Source organism: Nycticebus coucang, chromosome 4 (genome assembly GCF_027406575.1).
Source record: "Nycticebus coucang isolate mNycCou1 chromosome 4, mNycCou1.pri, whole genome shotgun sequence".
Taxonomy (NCBI): domain Eukaryota; kingdom Metazoa; phylum Chordata; class Mammalia; order Primates; family Lorisidae; genus Nycticebus; species Nycticebus coucang.
The window spans coordinates 42111477-42132970 of record NC_069783.1 but is presented as its reverse complement, the minus strand read 5'-3'; the positions used below and the strand labels follow the sequence as shown (position 1 = coordinate 42132970).

At 39.1% G+C, this 21494-nt stretch overlaps 1 protein-coding gene and 1 pseudogene across 2 annotated transcripts in view; one reads left to right on the top strand and one right to left on the bottom strand.

Moving 5' to 3' along the window:
• The window catches only part of PLEKHH2 (pleckstrin homology, MyTH4 and FERM domain containing H2), a 128593-nt gene that overhangs the window by 14300 nt on the left and 92799 nt on the right, over positions 1-21494 (bottom strand). The window contains exons 24-25 of the mRNA XM_053588894.1: positions 20059-20156; positions 1415-1556 (exon numbers count right to left, since the gene is read on the bottom strand). Of these exons, the coding sequence (XP_053444869.1) occupies positions 1415-1556; positions 20059-20156 (240 nt within the window). The remainder of the gene's footprint in view (positions 1-1414; positions 1557-20058; positions 20157-21494) is intronic.
• On the top strand, positions 1923-4041 carry LOC128584050 (origin recognition complex subunit 3-like; annotated as a pseudogene). Its single transcript, XR_008379622.1, has one exon. The product of XR_008379622.1 is annotated as an origin recognition complex subunit 3-like (transcript).

Sequence of the window (21494 nt, the reverse complement as noted above, 5' to 3'; positions counted from 1 at the left end):
TCAGACACCAGATGTGGGAATGAACAGCCTTCAAATGACTCCAGCCCTTGGCCGTGGAGTCACAACCTGGCCTCGAGCTGTGCCAGCTGTGAGACAGAACAAGCTGTCCTTTGACTTTTGTGCCCAAATTATTGTCTTAAGTGACTGAGTTTTGGAGTAATTGCTATGCCACAATAGATAAATGGGAAAATCTGTGTAAAGGATAAATTTGTAGGGACCAGATTAGATAAAGGCATGCTGGTTAGAAGTCTGCTGCTGGAGAGCAAGCAGGGTAGGACAGTGGTCTGAATCACAGCAATGGCAGTCAGCGCAGAGAGAAGCAAACAGGGTAAAAAAAAATGTCTAAGAGTTTACACTGGCAGGACGTGACCAGAGGGGAAGGTGAAAGTGTAGGAACTGTCAGTGATGATTCCTGGGTTTGAAGCTTGTTTGGGGAACTGATGGGAGGTATCACAGTGAAGGAGGAAAAATTAGCTCCAGTTGCAATATGTTGAATTTAAGGTAGCCATAGAAGATGTATAAAGCAGAGAGAAAAGATTTGGGAATTACTGGCATGAGTGGTGGATAAAATAAAAAGAATGAATGAGATGTCCTGGGATGGAGTGTAGAGTGAGAAGCCAAAGACTGAAGACCGTGGTCTGAATGAAATATCATAGGATTGCTTTAACATTTTCCCTTAATTAACATGTACAATGACTCAGTCTAACTGTGGTAGACTGAGAGTTGCCTCTTACTACCATTTTCTCCTTCTTCTTCAGTAATAAAACCTTGAATTTAGCTGGGACTCCACTGTCACCCACCTAAGATCTTTTCAGCCCTTCCTCTACCCTGATGCCTGGAGCACTGACATAGCCGGAGCCCTATCAGATCTCCAGGATCATGAAGATGACATCTTAGGGACAACAGAATGGAGAGCAGGATAAAGTTCTCACCCCTAACAACTTTGCAGAGGCCTCTCTTTGTGAGAGACAGATACACTTCTGATTAAGTCACTATTCATTTCCACGTGTCTGTGTTTATAGAAGGCTGAACTTCATCCTAACTGATACAATAGGTAACTAAAAGAAAGCACTCTATCCTTCGCAAAGCCGAATTCCTACAAGATTATTGAGCAATTTTAGCATGGCACCCTCAGTCCCACAGTTCTGCACTCAAATTCCTTTATTAAATGCAAAGCCTCGTGGTATATTTTTAAGATAATTAAGAGACTGGTTCTCTTTATGGAGTACTGTGTCATTCTACCTCACTGCAACTGTTAGAAATTCAGAGCCAAACTGTAATTATAATGCCTATAATTTTTAAGGTATTAATCGCAGCAAAAATGAATTGAAAGAATTACTTTACAACATTTAATTCATATAGAAATTAGTATCTTCTCATTTCAATATATTATCCTACATAACATGTAAGTTACCTGAGCTAAAAGAGCTGCCATTTCTAATGCCAGATCCTTGTTCAGAGGAAAAAGTCCATTTACTATTTGATCATTTGTCTGATACATTAACAGCAGCTTTTCTCTATCAGTCTCTCCACGAGCTTGCATTGAGAAATACAGTCTGTGAAAAAAGAGAAAATCGATCGTAAACAATATTCTAGCTAAGGATGAAAGTAAACATAAATTGGGGTGGCGCCTGTGGCTCAGTCGGTAGGGTGCCGGCCCCATATACAGAGGGTGGCAGGTTCAAACCCGGCCCCGGCCAAACTGCAACCAAAAAATAGCCGGGCGTTGTGGCGGGCGCCTGTAGTCCCAGCTACTCGGGAGGCTGAGGCAAGAGAATCGCTTAAGCCCAGGAGTTGGAGGTTGCTGTGAGCTGTGTGAGGCCACGGCACTCTACCGAGGGCCATAAAGTGAGACTCTGTCTCTACAAAAAAAAAAAAAAAAAAAGAAAGTAAACATAAATCCAGAAGACCAACCAAGCGCTTCTGGAATTAGCGGGGCTGCTAAGATCATGGCCACATCCTCGGTGTCCAAGGGCTGCTTTGTTTTTAAGCCAAACTGTAAGAACAAAAAGATTTCTGTGCCAGTAGAAAACTATTTTAATAAAGGGAGAAATGCGTCTGAGGACAGTAAGCTTCGATTTGAAACTTATCAGTTGATATGGCAACAGATGAAATCTGAAACTGAGCGGCTACAAGATGAATTAAATAAAAACCTGTTTGACAATTTAATTGAATTTCTGCGTAAGTCTCATTGTGGAGTCCAGAAGAATTCAAGAGATTTAGGCTGTCAAATAAAACTCAGAGAAATTCCAAGCGCTGCTCTTGCTCTTGGTGTAAATGTCACAGATCATGATTTAACATTCAGAAGTTTAACAGAGGCTCTTCAGGATAATGTTACACCATATGTAGTCTCATTGCAAGCTAAAGATTGTCCAGATATGAAACACTTTTTACAAAAGTTGTTCTCACAGTTGTTGGAGTGCTTTGCAGTTGTAAAATCCAAAGAGGAGGAAAGTGTTCAGGTCACCCAGAAAAAGACACATTGTTCAATGGATTCACTTTGCAGTTGGTATAAGACTGTTACACAGAAGACAGACCCAGAAATGCCTCCCAAAAGAGGACCACTACTAGCCAATGGCAGTCTCCTCCTGTTGTGCTTGTCTTAAACGATATAGAAAGCTTCACCACGAGAGTACTCCGGGACTTCCTACAACTCAGTTTCCTTTTAAAATAAGTGAAAAAGTGTTACAGGTTCTGACCAATATCTTTTTATATCATGACTTCTCAATTCAAAACTTTATAGAAGGACTTCAGCTTTCTCTGTTAGAACATTTCTATTCCCAGCCCCTAAGTGTCCTATGCTGTAATCTCCCAGAAGCCAAAAGAAGAATAAATTTTTTATCAATTAATCAATGTGAAAACATCAGACATCTTCCATCATTTAGGAGGTATGTGGACAATCAAGCTTCAGAAAAGCAAGTTGCACTATTGACCAATGAGAGATTTTTGAAGGAGGAAACACAATCATTATTAGGAAATGTACACATTTACCATATGAATTACTTCCTGGTTTTGAGATGTCTTCGTAAGTTCACCTCTTCCTTTCCCAAGTACCCTCTGGGTCGACAGATCAGAGAGCTGTACTGCTGTATAGAAAAGAATATATGGGATTCAGAGGAGTATGTGTCAGCTCTGCAGCTATTGAGAATGTTGGCAAAAGATGAACTGATGACCATTCTTCAGAATTGTATCAACATTTTTAAGTCTTCTGAAAAGTACCTTGGCAGCACAGCAAAGAGATTAGAAGAGTTCCTGGCCCAGTTTCAGAGCCTTGATGATGCCAAAGAGGAAGAAGATGCTTCGGGATCAAAGCCAAGAGGGCTTCAAAAGACAGACCTCTATCATCTTCAGAAGTCTTTATTAGAAATGAAGGAGTTAAGAACAAGAAGTAAGAAGCAAACCAAGTTTAATAGTTGGTTTGAAATACTCAGAGAAAATGTTGTGAACTTCATTTACTGTCTAGTGAGAGAGTACCTTCCACCTCCAGAGACGCAGCCACTCCACGAGGCCTTGTACTTCAGTGCTGCCCACACCCTCCGCGAGCACCTGAATGCCGCTCCGCGCATCGCCCTCCACACGGCACTCAACAACCCTTACTATTACCTAAAGAATGAAGCACTGAAAAGCGAAGAAGGCTGCATTCCGAATACCACGCCAGACATCTGCATCGCGTATAAGCTGTAGATGGACCGGTCAGAGGCTTTTGCAACAGTTGTGACAGCTGCTGAAAAAATGGATGCAAATTCTACCATCTCAGAAGAAATGAATGAAATTATCCATGCTCGGTTTATTAGAGCTGTTTCTGAATTAGAGCTTCTAGGATTTATAAAACCTACCAAACAGAAGATTGACCATGTGGCCAGGCAAACGTGGGGAGGCTGCTGAAAAGCAGATGAAGAAGCCAGAGCTGTCTCACTCTCCTCAGAAGAGGGGATGCGGACACATCTATACACAACTACAGGACACTATTTCTGTGAGGAGAGAAATGTGTAATCCCTATGTGAGGCTTAACAAGAAAGTACCCTGCTCACTCCAAACAGGTGTATATCAAAACATATTTAGAATACCTCTCACACATTGTTGATGTTCTTTCCACAAAGTTATTATCAGTAAGTTATTCTTAAACATACAGTGTACAAATGTAATAAATTCCTTTACCCAGTAGTATAAATTAAAAAAAAAAAATCCAGAAGACCCAGATGGGGTGGTTTTAACATAGTTCTCTAAGTGATAGGAACTGAGATCATTACTGTCAATGACCTCTGTTTCTGTTAGATACAACATTTTCATCAAAATAAAGAAAAACTGCTTTAAGGTTGATGTGAAGGTTCAGGAATCCTTCTATGCTATTTTTCATTCCATGAAAAACCGAATCCTTAAGTATTACTGGAGAGGGATCTAAGACACCGTGTGAAATCGAATATGCCCTCTCTGGTAAGGAATGCATGATGTAACGTTTCACTGGGCTGAATAAGCCCAATTTTCACAATACTCATGATCTTTCCTGAATACCCTGGACACACTATGGAATAGGAATGAAGGTACCAACTAAAAACCAAAACAAAATCAACATCAAAGAAGGGGGGGTGCAATTTTCTCTAGGAATCACAAAGATACTATTTGTACATTTAAAAGTGTTTTGACTTTTTGGCCATATTCTGATAAGCACCTTTAGGAGCTCAAAAATACTTTATAGGTTATCATTATTTCTAGTTGCAACATGACATGGTTTTTTTTTTTTTTTTTGTAGAGACAGAGTTTCACTTTATGGCCCTTGGTAGAGTGCCAGGGCATCACAGCTCACAGCAACCTCCAACTCCTGGGCTTAAGCAATTCTCTTGCCTCAGCCTCCCGAGTAGCTGGGACTACAGGCGCCTGCCACAACACCCGGCTAATTTTTTTTTTTTTTGGTTGCAGTTCAGCCAGGGCCGGGTTTGAACCCGCCACCCTCGGTATATGGGGCCGGCGCCTTACCGACTGAGCCACAGGCGCCGCCCAACATGACATGGTTTTTGTTTGCCAAGGAAGGAGGTCTTCATCAAACTGGTGGTCCGCTGTAGTTACTCACTATGTCATTTCTATGTGAGATTTATAGGGCTGTGACCTCAGGCTGCAGATTAGGCACAAGTGCTATAAATGCTCTCCGTGCTGTGACAGTGGGATGGGTAAGGAACACCCTGATATACCTGAATACTGTCACGACAACACAGTGGCTGGGAAAGAGATTTAGATCTGGAAGTTGTTAGATGTGGGCTCAGTTGGGGACAATGAGATTTTCAGCTTTTTTTCTCCCTACGCACTTAAGGGAAAGGACATACCCCTGTCAGTTACAGTATCTCTCCGGTAATTATCTCAAATAGCAGGGAAGGAGAGGGCAGCAGGTCCGAATCTCTCGGGAAGCATGGTGGGCATACTTTGAAAAGCTCCTCCTACTCCATGACTCTAATTGCCTGCCCAGCACAGCTTATGCATCGGAGTGGCTTCCTGAAGAAACAAACTCTAAACTCTATTTTTGTTCATGACTACATGATAAAAAACATTGCAGAATTGTTAATCTGGTAGAAGCAGCATATGGCTGGGCAATAGAAACATTCTAAATTCAAAATGATATCAGCAAAGTATTATAAAACAAAGACAATAAGTTTAAGATGAAAGCCCTCCCAGGAAGAATTCTAGATTTCTGGTTCCAAAATGGTCACATAAAAGCAAGCTGGCTTCACCCCCACCCCCATAGCCAAAAATAAATGTACAGCACAGACTACCACCAGTAATATCTCAGAACCCAAATATGAGGTTGAACAGTTCCTGTGGCCACAGAAAAATGGAAAAACTCTGAGCTGACAGTAAGAGAATAGGACCTCCACATCCATGATGCCCCTCTCCCCAGTCTGCCCTGTGCCGAGAGTAACTGGAAAAAAGGAGATCAAGGTAGACATTCAGCTTTCCTGTCATCTTGGGTTCCCTGGCAGGAGATGTGTCCCGGCCTCAATCCACTGGAAGCACTAGGAGTGCCTTAGGGAGGAATATGCCTGAGGACAGGCAGAGATGAAACGGGTATCTGGGACCACCATCCCTGCCCTGGACACTCTGCTCTGTAACTTGGCCAATGAGACACCAAATCAGAGTGGCTGTTTAGCAGCACCACACTATAGGAGGTTTGTTCTACACGTCCCCTAGCCAGGCTTCCCACATTACTGGGACACCTTTGGGTTTTTTTTCCCATTCTGGACAGTGGGACCCTGACTGTTTACTAGAACCAAGGCAAACCTAAGCTTAAGGCGCCATCTAGTGCTAAAAAGGAGGCAGTAACCTAGCATGGGGGGAGGAGGGAGCAAGGGGAAGGAAAGATAATGAGCAGGTAAATTACGAAGAAAATCTAAGCAAACATATCCAACAAAAACTAAAACAAGCCAGACAAAGAAGACTGGAATAAACTAATACTTCAATGCAAAGACATACACATATAGCCACAAGAAACAACAGCAAATAGGGAACTATGACCTCCTCAGATGGACAAAGCAAGGAACCAGTGACTGATCCCAATGAGAAGGCAACATGTGGACACTCAGACAAAGAATTCAAAATAGCAGGTTTTTTTTTTACTCAGTAATATTTTTTATTTTATATTGATTACATTTTGAAATAATATTTGGGATACATTAGGTTAAATTAAATATTTTTTTGAAAGTAATTTTATCGTTTTTGTTTGTTTGTTTGTTTATTAAATCATAGCTGTGTACATTAATGCGATTATGGGGCACCATGCACTGGTTTTACAGACCGTTTGACACATTTTCTTTTTTTTTTTTTTTAATTATTTTTTTGTGATTTTTTTTTTTTGGCCAGGGCTGGGTTTGAACCCGCCACCTCCGGCACATGGGATCGGCCCCCCACTCCTTGAGCCACAGGCGCCGCCCCGTTTGACACATTTTCATCCCACTAGTTAACATAGCCTTCCTGGCATTTTCTTAGTTATTGGGTTAAGACATTTATATTTTACATTTACTAAGTTTCACATGTATCAAAATAGCAGTTTTAAGGAAACTCAGTTATCTCCAAGATAATACAGAAAAGAAATTCGGAAATTTATCAGAGAAGTTTAAAAGGACATTAAAATAATTTTTTTTTTTTTTTGGGATTCATTGAGGATACAATAAGCCAGGTTACACTGATTGCAATTGTTAGGTAAAGTCCCTCTTGCAATCATGTCTTGCCCCCATAAAGTGTGACACATACCAACATTAAAATAATTTTTAAAGGGGCGGTGCCTGTGGCTCAAGGAGTAGAGCACTAGCCCCATATACCAGAGGTGGTGGGTTCAAACCCGGCCCTGGCCAAAAACTGCAAATAAGTAAATAAATAAATAAAATTGGAAAAATATATATATATATATAAAAAATAAATAAAAAATAAAATAAAATAATTTTTAAAAATCAAACAAAAATCTTGGAAATAAGAAATATATTTGCTGAACATTAAAGTTCATTAGAGGCTCTCTCCAGCAGAATGGATCAAGCAGAATTCAGATAAAATATACCACAAATCAAAGAATCAGTTATATTGTACATTGTATGTTTGAAAATACAGAGGAGAAAAATGAAAAAAGAATGAAAAGAAATAAAGATTGACTATAAAATGTTAAAAATTACCTCAAAAGGTCAAATCTAAAAGAATTATTAGTATTCAAGAGGAAGTTGAGCAAAAACAAGGGGTAGAAATCTTATTCAAATAAATAACAGCAAACTTTCCAAAATTTCAGAAAGAGAATAACATCTAAGTACAGAAAGGTCAGAAAACACGACAGAGATTCAACCCAAACAATTTTTTCCTTGTTTATAATCTAAGTTGTAATCTCTTTGACACAATTTTATTATCTCAGTAACATGTTTTTATAAGTCTCATAGAAACTATAATGCAAAAACCTATAATAGACTCACTAAAAATAAAAAGCAACAAGTTAAAACATACTTCCAGATAAAATGATTTAACCACAGAGGAAGACAGTATGAAAGGAAGAAAGGAAAAGAGGAGTTATAAAACAACTAGAAAATAAGCAACAGAATAGCAGAACTAAGTTCTTATTTATCAGTAATAACAGTGTATGCAAATGGACTCAATTTTCCAATTCAAAGGCACACAGTGGCTGAATGGATAATGAAATAAGACCCAAATATATACTCTCTACAAGAAAACCACTTCACCTATACAGATACACAGGCTGAAAGTGAAGGGTTAGAAAAAGATATTCCCTGCAATTGGAAACCAAAGAAAGAACAAGAGTGGCTGTACTTACATCAGATAAAGTAGACTACAAATCAAAGACTGTACAAAGATCACTATATAACGATAAAGGGGTCAATTCAGTGAGCAGATATAGCAATTATAAATATCTATGCACCCAGCATTTGAGCTCCTGAGTATATAATATAAAGCAAACATTAATAATCTGAAGGGAGAGATACACACAGATTGCAATGTAATAATAATAGTAGACCTTGATACCCCACTCTCAGCAACAGACAGATAATCCAGACAGAAAATTAACAAAGAAACATTGGAAGTGGCAAAATGGCTGCTCCACCTTTAGCCATGTATACAAATCTAGGCAGGAAGTCTTTGGTTTATATAACTGTGATCCCTGAAGCTCTTACTGCTTTCAGTTGTAATATGTGCAAACATACGTGAAGCTTTGGGTAACTGTGCTGACAGTTGTTTAGAGAAAGTTTTTGCTGCCCAATATGTGTTCTGAGGAATGAAAACAGACTCTTAAAAAGACAAGACCTCTGAATAATCCTAAAGTCAATATTCTCACAAAGAATTTGGGCATTAATGCCCTGAGGAAGTCGACTGAACTGACTGACATCAGTGTTGCTGGTAAACTAAGTTCATATTGGAGACTTTCTTTGCTCTGTCAAACTTTGCAACTTTTCTTGTAAGTCACCTTAGCTGAGTTTGCTGTTAAAGAGATTATAAAAGAGCATTTAAACCTGCATGAGTATCTATGCTGAGATATTGCCTTAGAACTTTCTCTGTCAACCAGAAATTACCATTTGGTGCTGCTTTATTCTTTCTGGGTTAGTACGTGGAGAACAATTCGATGTATAACTCTTTCTTGCTCCTGAATGCCACTGTCACGTGGTTTCTCCTTGGCTTGCCAATGTTATAGACTGCTAGCAAAGATAACAGATGTAATAAGTTTAAAAGTACTGAGTGTAGAAGTACACATGTAATGGTTATTGTCTTGCCATAGAGAAGAGAACTGTGGAATGCTCAAGAAAGAAGTGGAAAATGTAAGAACAATGTCTGTTCTATTTGAAGTTGAGGTTTCCTGAGAAGAATGGTTAAAATGACCTTTCCTCAAGTAGAGCATGCTTCCTTTTCTCTCTGTAGTGGATACTGTCCTGTGCTGTAGCTTTCGCTAAAAACGATTCAAAGCTAGGTTTCTTTAAGACTTTCAGGGAAAATGGTAAGTAGAAATTTGGGATTTTGGCTTATTGGAATAAGCTTAGAGTTCAGGAAACCAAATGTTACTGTGGAACACAAAGAAACCTAAACCAGAAATAAAGACTATTTTTCAGTATATTCATCAGCTTTTGATAATAGTGCCTAATTATAACCCGTAAAGCTCACTGGTTTTTACAAAATAAGTATTTGTTTCTCACTTACAGTTTGTAAATCTTATCATGGCTTTCCTGGGTGTCATTTGGATTGACTGACCTTGGGTTTGGAAAATGACCTGGGTTTATATATATTCCAGTCTTTTTATTTTGGGATCAGCAGCTACCTAAGGCATTCTTTTTTTCTCACAGCACATGGCAGAAGCTCCAAGAAGATTGAAGAAAACTTTCCAGACTTCCTGAAGTGACTCAGTTTGAAACTGGAACACTGTCCCCTCTATCCCTGTCTTTCTGGTCAAAGTAAGTTCATGGTCAGGCCCATGAATGGGGTAAAAAGGTATTTGTATCAATACTAAAAGGAAGCACCTGCAAAGACACATAGCAAAGGGCCTGGATTATGTACTTACTACGGGGAGGGATTGAAGAATTGGGAACAGCAAATCTCTTAGTTTGCTCCTCCAGAACTTTAGGGGTAGGGGCAAAGATCCAGTAAAAATAGAAGGCCTTTAACTAATGACCTTATCACCACCTGTATTTGTTTCCTAGGCTGCCTAACAAAGCACCATAAACTAGTCAAGGTGACACATAAAATTAATCAAGGTGACACATAAAATTAATCATGATATGTATAATAAAGAATTTGACTCCCCCAAATAAAGCCATTAGAGTTCACCTACACACTAGGTGAAATGTCACCAAATGAGTGACATTTATAGAACATTTCAACCAATTATTTCAGAATACACAATCTATTCATCAGCACATGGAGCATTCTCCAGAACAGATCATATCTTCGGTTACAAAATACCTCTCATCAAATTCCAAAAGGCAGAAATCATATCAAGTATCTTTTCTGACAATGGAATAAAACCAGAACTCAATAACAAGAGGAACCTCGGAAACTACTCAAACACCTGGAAATTAAATGACATACTCCTGAATAATAATGGGTCAATGACAAAATTAAGAAGGAAATTTAGAAATTTCTTGAAACAAATGAAAATGAAAATACAACATACCAAAAAAAACCATGGGATACAGTAAAAGCAGTACTAAGAAGGAAATTTATAGCAAAAACAACCTATATCAAAAAAGTAGAAAGATTTCAAATCATCAACTTACTGATCTACCTCAAGGAATGAGAAAAGCAAGAACGAACCAAACCTAAAATTGGTAGGAAGGAAGAAATCATAAATATTGTAGCCACAGTAAATGAAATTGAGACTAAAAATTATCTTTATTACAGAAGATCAGTGAAACTAAAAGTTGGTTTTTTAACAAGATAAATAAGGGCCAAGTGCAGTGGCTCACGCCTGTAATTCCAGCACTCTGGGAGGTCAAGGCGGGTGGATTGCCTGAGCTCATGAGTTCAAGACTAGCCTGAGCAAGAGCAGACTCATCTCTAAAAAAATAGCCAGGTGTTGTGGCAGGCACAGAGGGAGGCTGAGGCAAGAGAATCGCTTGAGCCCAGGAGTTTGAGGTTGCTGTAAGCTATGATACCACGGCACTCTATTCAGGGTGACAAAGTGAGAGTCTGTCTCAAAAGATAAACAAAATTGACAAATTAAAAAAAGAAAGGTAACAAACACAGAAATACAGAGACCATTAGAGACTTCTATGAACAACTATACATCAACAAATAGGTAACCTAAAAGAAATAGATTAGTTTCTGGACACATATGATCTATCAACACGGAACTATGAAGAAATAGAAAACCTAAACAAACTAATGAGTAATGAGACCGAGCTATAATAAAACATCTCCCAAGAAAAAGCCGAGGTCCTGATGACTTCATTGCTGAATTCTACCAATCATCTAAAGAACTAATGCGTATTTTACTAAAACTCTTTGAAAACACTGAAAAGGAGGGGATACTTCCAAATCCATTCTATGAGGCGAGCATTACCCTGAGACCAAAACCAGACAAACCCATAACAAAATAAAAGAAACTACATGCTAGTATCACAGATGAACATAGATGCAAAAATCCTCCACTATAAAATACGAGCAAACTGAATTTATGAAAACATCAAAAAGATCATTCACCACGATCAAGTGGTGCAAAAATGGAAATGATGGTTCAACATACACAAATCAATAAACATGATACATCATATTAACAGAAGCAAGAACAAAAACCACTTGGTCATTTCAATAGATGCTGAAAAAGCATTTGATAAAGTTCAACATCTCTTATGATAAAAACCTTCAACAAACTGGGTATAGAAAGAACATATCTGAAGATAATAAAATTTATATGAATACCATCAAGGACCCTGAATATCCAAAGTGATCCTGAGCAAAAAGAACAAAGCTGAAGGCATTACACCACCTAATTTCAAAATATTCTTCAGTGCTGTAGTAACTGAATCAATATGGGTACTGGCACCAAACAGATACATAGACCCATGGAACAGATAGAGAGCCCAGATATAATCCATATAAGTCCATGTATGTGCAGCCAACTTACTTTTCTACAAAAGTGTCAAGAACAGGCCCAGCGCCTGTGGCTCAGGTGGCTAAAGTGCCAGCCACATACTCCTGAACTGGCAGGTTCGAATCCAGCTGGGGCCCGCCAAACAACAACAGCTGCAACCAAAAAATAGCCAGGTGTTGTGTCTGGCGCCTGTAGTCCCAGCTACTTGGGAGGCGGAGGCGGGAGAGTCGCTTGAGCCCAGGAGTTGGAGGTTGCTGTGAGCTGTGATGCCACAGCACTCTACCCAGGGTGGCAGCTTGAGGCTCTGGCTCAAAAAAAGGAAAAAAAAGTGCCAAGAACATATAATGGGGAAAGGATAGTTTCTTCAATAAATGATGTTAGAGAAACTGGAAAGACAAACACAGAAGAATGAAACTGATCCCTATCTCTCACCATGTATTAAAATCAAACCAAAGTGGATTAAAGTCTTAAATTTAGGCATCAAACTATGAAACTACTAGAAGAAAACACCGAGAAAATGCCCAGGACACTGGTTTGGGGTCTGAGCAAAAATTTTTTTGTGTAAGACTTCAAAAGCATGAGCAACAAAACCACAGTACAAATGGGATTACATCAAACTAAAAAGCTTTTGCACATCACAGGAAATATCAGCTAAGTGAAGAGAAAACCCATAGAATGCGAGAAAAATATTTGCCAACTATCCATCTAACAAGGGATTAATAACCAGAACAGATAAGGATCTCAACCAGCTCAACAGCAAAAAAAAAATCTATTTTTAAAATGGACAAAAGATCTGAATAAATGTTTCTCAAAAAAAGTCATACAGATAAATGGCCAACAGTTATATGAAAAAAATGCTCAACACCACTAATCATCTCTGATTACTAATCACAAATGTAAATCACAACCACAACGAGATCTCATCTCACCCCAGTTAAAATGGCTGTTGTCAAAAAGAGGCAACAGCAGACGACGGCGAGGAGCCGAGAAAGAGATACCCTTGTTGGTAGGAATGTACAGCTGGAATGGCAAACTGTGCTACTGAGGTTCCTCAAAAAACTAACACAACTAAAACTACTATGTGAATCCAGCAATTCCACTATTGGGAAAAGAAAGGAAACTAATGTATAAAGAGATATCTGCACTCCCAGGTTATCTGCAGCACTATTCATAGCTCAAACATGGAATTAATCTAAGAGCCCATTAAGAGGCGAACAGGTAAAGAAAATGTGGTGCTTATAAAAGGAAACATTATCCAGCCATAACACAGAATGAAATCTTATCACTTTCAGCGATGCAGATGGAACTGAAGGCCATTATTTTAAGTGAAATAAGCTAAGCAAAGGAAGATTACAAGTTCTTATATATATTTGGAACTAAAAAAGTGGATCTCATGAAGATTAGTGGTTATCAGAGGCCAAGAAGGGAGGCTGAAAAGAGATTGGTTAAATGTGTACCAATATGCAGTTTGATAGAAGAAATAAGATCAAATGTTTGATTAAAAAGTAGGGTAACTATAGTTACAATAAGCTTATATAGTTCAAAATAGCTAGAAGAAAATAATTCAAATGTTTCTATCATAAAGAAAAGACAAACATTTAAGGTGATGATATCCTGATTACCCTGTTTTGATCTTCACAAATTTTGTAAGTGCATTAAATTATCATATGTATCAAAAATAAGCACATCTGTTATGTATCAATTTTTAAAATTGTTTAAAAATATGAAAGCCCCCTTTTGGGCTTAATTACATCTTTATACACAGCTTGTTTTCCCCATTTGAAGTCAGGCACTGTCTTATTCATCACTGTAAACCACTAGGGTTTAGCTAATTGTTACCACTGGAAGGTTCTTAATATAAATTTGAATTGGTAATAGGGCTAGGAAAAGAACCAAATGGCTGCAGGCAAGAAGAGCTAATGTGTATTTTCTGTCATTTCTGGGATGCAATACAATTGAACCTGAGCAAATAAAATGAAGTATCATTAATGAAAAAGGGGAAAAGCAATCCTGGACCAATGCCGTACACAAATACAATACATAGGAACCACTGGCTCAAACGTCTAATGAAAGTTTGTGTTCCAACAGCAATTCAGGGATTTGGAGAGGAACGATAGAGTCCCAAAAATGACTTAGAACTAAGAGAAATAAACCTACAGAGTCTGAACAGGAAAGGCACCAGAGGAACGTGAGCTAAGCCTTGCATGACACGGCCCACTTGCATCTGCTCCCAAGTCCTACAGAGGCCTGAAGAAGCAGCCTAAGTGGGCTTCTATTACAGTAGGCCCAGCTTGAATTAGGTAACAGGGGTATTCCCAAATGTCCACCTCCTCACTTGGAGGACTGGAAAGCTGAATACTGTGGGACGGAAATCACATCACTGTATGGGCCAGTACCACTACACAAACATGGTTTCCAAATTCAGCTGGACTCTCAGGACTGCCGGGTAGGCCTTTTGCTTGCCCTCAGCTGGCTCCATATACATTCTTCAAAGCATTTATTTCCTACTGTCAACTTTCTCATCCTCTTAGACATTTACTGAGAAGAAGCCTGAAATCCTGCATTTACCCTCCCTTCACTCCTCAGGCCACCAAGGTCTACTAAAACCACAATTGTGACCCCTCACCCCTTCCCTGTTCCCTTCCTGTCTTGATGGTTACAACCTCCAGTCATCTGTTTAGAAGTCACCATTCTGTGAAGGCCCCGGGTATGTCCCCACAACCTCTCGTACATACACATGCTTCACATCTAGCAAATTCTATGAAGCATTCACTACGTGGCAGGCTCTGAACTATTTTATGTTTCTAACATTTAATCTTTCAGACAACCAGAGGTAGGTACCATTTTAACCTCCATTCCATGTATAGGTTACCTGAGGCGCAGAGATGTTAAGGGACTCACTCAGAGCCACACAGTTAGGGGGAGAAGCCAGGATCCTAACCCAGGCAGTCTGTCTCCAGAGCCTGTGTCCTTCCCTATTCTCATATACTGTTTCCCTTACAGCACTGATCACATTGCTGAGATTTCGTGTCTGCCACTCCCTGTAAATGGTTAAGATTCTAAAGAGCAGGGAACTTCTATTCACCTTTGAATTCCAAGTCTTCAGCTAAGACCTGATGCTGGCATATTGCATGAATTGATGAATGAGTGGCATGTGAAAATTGCTACATACAGAAGTTATTTGCCAAAAAAGCCTGAAGAATCACCTTTCCATAGCCTTGAGTAAATGACTTAACTCTCTAAAGCTTTGGTTTTCTTGTATCTATCAGACGGAGAGAATAAGAGTCCCTCATGGGATTGTTAGGATTACATAAGATGATGCATAAAAGCAGCTCAGCACAGGGCCTGGTGTGTGGTAAATGTTCAATACATGTTGGTTAGTAATAGTAATAGGAGTATTCTTCTCCAGGGGTATCTAGAATCACAGCAGAATCACTGCATCCTGGAATATTTTTTTTTAGTGTGAACATAGCTAGAAGAAATGGGGTAAACTACACGACCTGTCAAGATCATTCTTGGCTTAGAAGCCAACAGATAAAGGCGTTCATACAATCAGCTGAAAGTGGCAGAGTTGGGAATGTTAAATTGTTCCAGAAAATTATAACTACCAAGCACTACTGAAAATAATTCTTTATTTTCAAAGATGGGGAAAGAAGAGTTGTCCCCTTCAGGGAAGAATCCTCACTAGTATTGTTTTGTTAAAAATATACCTTGAGGCTTGGCACCCATAGCTCAGTGGTTAGGGTGCCAGCCATATAAACTGGGGCCAGCGGATTCAAACCCAGCCCAGGCCTGCTAAAATGATGACAACTACAACAAAAAACTAGCTGGGCATTGTGGCGGGTGCCTGTAGTCCCAGCTACTTGAGATGCTGAGGCAAGAGAATCTCTTAAGTCCAAGAGTTGGAGGTTGCTATGAGCTGTGACAACACGGCACTCTACCAAAGGTGACATATATATATACACACACCTTGAGTTTTCAATAACATATTAAGAACCCAGCTGCAGTATAGGCTCATGCCTATAATCCTGGCACTCTGAGAAACTGAGGTGGGTAGATTGCTTGAGCTCAGGAGTTTGAGACCAGCCTGAGAAAGAGCAAGACCTTGCCTCTATTAAAAATAGAAAAAACTAGCCAGGCATTATGGCAGGTGCCTATACCCCCAGCTACTTGGGAGGCCAAGGCAAGAGGATTGCTTGAGCCCAGGAGTTTGAGGCTGCCATGAGCTATGATGACACCACGGCATTCTACCCAGGATGACAAAGTGAGACTCTGTCTCAAAAAAACACAAAAACAAAAACAAAAAACCCCAAATATCACAGCAAGAAATCAAATTAGGCTTGGTGCCTGTAGCTCAGTGGTTAGGGCGCTGGCCACATACACGGAGGCTGGCGGGTTTGAACCCAGTCCAGGTCTGCTAAACAACAATGACAAATACAACAACAAAAAAATAGCCAGGCATTTTGGTGAGCACCTGTAGTCCCAGCTACTTGGGAGGCTGAGGCAAGAGAATCGCTTAAGCCCAAGAGTATGAGGTTGCTGTGAGCTGCGACACCATGGCACTCTACCTAGGGTGACATATTGAGACTCTGTCTCAAAAAAAGAAAAGAAAGAAATCAAATTAAATAAAAACCTTAAATATGAATAGAATTTAAATGTTAGTTTCCAAATGATCATCTGTAAGAACAAGTTCAGATCTTTAGCCCCTGAATCTAAATAATTAAAATTCCACAACTTGGTAAATATAAACTTAAAGTTCCGTGATAAAGAGAATAGGTACTCCAGTCCTTGGCTGCATAACAGGTCACAGCCAGCACCCTTCCTAACTGTGTCACTGAAAATGAGGGCTCATTGCCTAAGCTATTTATACAGAGATGCAAAGCATGAGCATATTTAGAAACACAGTATTTTCTCATAGCTGTGGCTATCCAGCCATTTCAGACTTCTATTAAAAATTAAACCTTTCAATTGAGTTGTTTTTCTGATGTCAAAGATATATATAGTCATGAGGCTTTATTTTTAACAAGGCAATCTTCTTTATGTGTTATTCATAACTTTCATTGTCCTTTCCCATAATGTTTGCTAGGCTTGTAGCATTTTTCTTATCTATCTTTGGGATCATCTTACTCCATTTCAGCCACATTTATTTTCTTTCTTTTTTTTTTGAGACAAGGTCTTACTCTGTAGCCAAGGCTAGAGTACACGGGCATCATCAAAGTTCACTGGAACCTTCAACTCCGGGGCTAAAGCAAACTTCTTGCCTCAGCCTCCCAAGAAGCAGGGACTATCAGCATGCACTCCCCACACCCAGATAATTTTTCTCTTTTGTGTAGAGAAGGGATCTTGCCATGTTGCTCAGGTTGGTCTCAAGCTCTTGGCCTTAAGCAATACTCCAAACTTAGCCTCCCAAAGTGCTAGGATTATAGGCACAAAACATCATACCCAGCCCAAATTTCATTCAATCCCAATCATAGTCATCATAATCAAGAGTTAGTATACAGTAAGCATTAATAAGCTATGGATTATTAGCAATAGTTTTAGAAACAGAAGTCCCTCCATTTGGTTCCAACAAAACCAAGAGAGAATACCTGAATCTGTTCTACATAAATATCTAAGGCAGGGTAGGTCCAGAAGCTGGCTCCTTCCACAAAGAGTGAGGGCAAAACGCAGTGGTGGAGATGAGGAGCTGCAGGTCAGTCTTTCTCAAAACTCAGCAAGTATAAAAATTATGTGGAGACCTGTCAAAACACAAACTCCTGGGCTTCAGCCCCAAGTGTTCTGACTCAATGGGCCAGAAGGGAGGCCTAATGCTTTGCATTTCTAACATGCTTCCATGTGGTCCTGTGGCTGCTGGTGTAGGGCCCACACTTTGAGAATTACTGCTCCAGCAGTAAACAGAATTATCATAGTCACCCGGAAGGTCCAAGTCTTCCAGTCTGCTATTCTTGCCAGTCACCAAGGGCCATGATGAAGACAACTATCAATGGAAACAGGTTCCTCCAGGAGTGGAACCTATTAGAGTTCCATTATTTAAGCAATTTTGCTTATCTCTAGGAACATACAATTTAAAAATCTTAGATACCAAAGCTGAATTGTCACCTTTTTGGTACTTAAACTCTGGCAAATCATCACAGCCCATGAGCACCTGAATAAAGAAGCTCCAAGGTTCCCAACTACCAATTATTAAAATCAGTGGTATTTGTTCAAATAGTGGGTGGTCTTCAGTGGCTAAGTGTATGAGGGAGGAGTACAAAATATGAATGCCCGTATTTATTTAGATGTTCCCCTGTTAATAAACATGTATTTTTCCCTCCTAATTTTTCACTTATCAAAAATTTGGCCAAGAAGATACTGGAATATGCTGAAATACTCCACCATTTATGTGGGTATTTCCATGAGATATATTATTAGAAAAAGAAATACTGAACTGGATCAAAGATTATCACTTACTTTATGTCATATATTGTCTTTGCTTCTCAAATTCCAATTTTAAGGCTATGAACATTTTCCAAAAGGAGGCCTCTGAATGAATTCAATACTACTCTAATAATTCCACCAGGCTTTTGATCTCACCTTTATAGATCTCTTAATTTATGGGGTATCAGCTTCCAATAAAACTATCAAAATCCCTTTGTTTTGGTATAGTTAATGTGAGTCGGTCAGTTAAACATGTTTGTTACATACTACCTTCTGCTAATACATAAAAGAAAAAAATATATATATATATATTTTTTTTGTAGAGACAGAGTCTCACTTTACTGCCCTTGGTAGAGTGCCATGGCGTCACACGGCTCACAGCAACCTCCAGCTCTTGGGCTTAATGTTATTCTCTTGCCTCAGCCTCCAGAGTAGCTGGGACTACAGGCGCCCGCCACAATGCCCGGCTATTTTTTTTGTTGCAGTTCGGCCGGGGCTGGGTTTGAACCCACCACCCTTGGTATATGGGGTTGGCGCCCTACTCACTGAGCCACAGGCGCCGCCCAAGAAAAAAAAAATTTTTTTTTTTTTAAGAAAATATTTTTTTAAAAAAGGAAAGAAAGAAAATCTGTTCTCTGACCATATCCCAAAGTGCGTTGAAATTGATCTATTATGAAGATTTACTTGTATGCTCCAGTGCCACTGGCCTTGTCTTGATTGCTACAACAAGCTGAGCAGTCACCTTCTATAGGCCTTGAACTATCCTTTACTGCCTATTGTGATGTTCCCATTCCCATCTTCCTCTGAACTTGTCATCATTTCCTCAAAGCCTCCCAATGTCTCCCGTCTGGGTGAGGCTCCTCATCACAGTACCACTCTTTTCCTTCAGAGAACTTAATGTATCGTTATATATATTCCTGAGAGCAGTAGTTCTCAACCTGTGGGTCACGACCCACAGGAACTGTATTAAAAGGTTGTGGCATTAGGAAGGTTGAGAACCACTGCCTTAGAGTGAATATCTGGTTAATAACCTTCTTCCCAACCAAACTTAATTCCAAAACATCAGAGACTGGGTCTGTGTCTGTTTTACTCATGGCAACTAACTAGGTGATTGGCTTTGAGCTGAAGCTCACTTCATACTGAGAAAGAGAATATGAGAGAATGAGAAGGAATAGATATGAATATGTCACTTTCAAAAGACTGTGGTAAACATAAACATATCTTCTTATTATAGATAAATAGTAGGGCATTTAAGTATTCAGTTTTCATAAAAAATGTAATAATACTGTTAAAAGAAATTTTGAAAGTGAAAAATTCATCCTTGTATCATTTACCCTAAGAGAGAACCTATTTTTCCCTAGTCTTTGTCAAAATGCATATTTGTATAAAATATAACTATTCATAAGATTAAGAGCTGAGAATTAGAAACAAAGTTTGATGTGACAATTTTTATCCTATAGAAAGTATTATATATATAAAACAAATGTATAAACTTCAAAACTATTCAGTAGGAAATTAAACTGTACTGCATGATTTGAATACACTGTATACTCACACTCTGGTATCTGGATGCAGTTATTACACACCTGTTTTTATAAGTCAGACGAACAGTTCTTGTACCTTCACATTTACCAGGCTGTTGTTCTTTGGAAGCCTGTTCCCATTTAGAAATAATGTCACAAATCTAGAAGGAAAGTGGAAACAGATTTATAGGGCTTTTCAATAAACATCTTTTTTTTTTTTTTTTTGATACAGAATCTCACTCTGTTGCCTAGGCTACAGTGCCATGGCATCAGCCTAGCTCACAGCAACCTCAGACTCCTGGGTTTGGGTGATCCTCCTGTCTCAGCCTCCCAAGTAGCTGGGACTAAAGGCACCCAGCACAACACCCAGCTAATTTTTTCTGTTTTTAGTAGAGATGAGGTCTCACTCTTGCTTAGGCTGGTCTTAAAACACCTACGTTCAAGCAATCCTCCTGCCTCAGCCTCCCAGAGTGCTAGGATTACAGGCACGAGCCACCGCACCCAGCCCAACAAACATTTTTTTAAAGCCAAATATCTCTGTAGACTGAAACATTTCATTAACATGATCAAACCAAATGTATTCAAGCTTTTTATTTTTTCCAGCTTCTGTGCAGCTCTGAGTTTAGGATTTAATTACAAATTGCTCTTTGCTCTACTTATCCTTTTGGACACATATTAACCTTGGACTGTGGCCATGCATTTTTTACTCAAAAGGAATCTTAATGCAGAACTGCATGAGACTGGAAACAAGAAAATTCCAAGGATTTTTTCATGATTTTGTCATAGAAGAAGGAACTTTTTACCTTATGAGTTTATAAAGACTGTAATAACTGAAGTTATAACAAAGAAAACTGAAATGTAAGTAAAGGGTCTACACCTAGTCCCAGCTGTTTGATTGTAGGTAAATCATTTTTCCTTCTAGGCCTGTTTTCCTCATTGTTTCTCTAGGGTCCCTTGTTATTTATGATTCTATATTTCTAATTATTGCCATCACTAATTCGAAACTTTATTAAAGTTATTTTATCATGATCTGGAAAATATTTTAAGTCCCTCCTATGTTTCCACAGGTCCATTTCTACCTATCCTTCAAAATCTAGTCAGGCCTTCCCTAATTCCTAGTGCTGAATTTAATCTCTCCCTCTGTGCAAAGTTCACAGCACTCCTAAAGCACTTACCACTTTCAACACTAGCTTCAGGTTATCAGTGTATAAGGCTGTTCTTCCCTAAGAAAATTTTAAGTTCACCCACTATGGGCAGGGATTACTTCTGGTTCTTTTGTATTCCCCACAGAGGCCAGCCAGCCAAAGGACACAATAAATTGTTTAATAAATAATGCTGAATGAAAGAAAAAGTGGAAAGCCATTTTATTAGAGCTTTCACAATTCCAACCATAAAACCCTAATATTTAGAGTATTATAACCATTATTAATCCATTTCCTCTCTTTAACATGAGTATGTGCATAGAGATTGTGTATTAAGAATTCTAAGACTTCAATAAG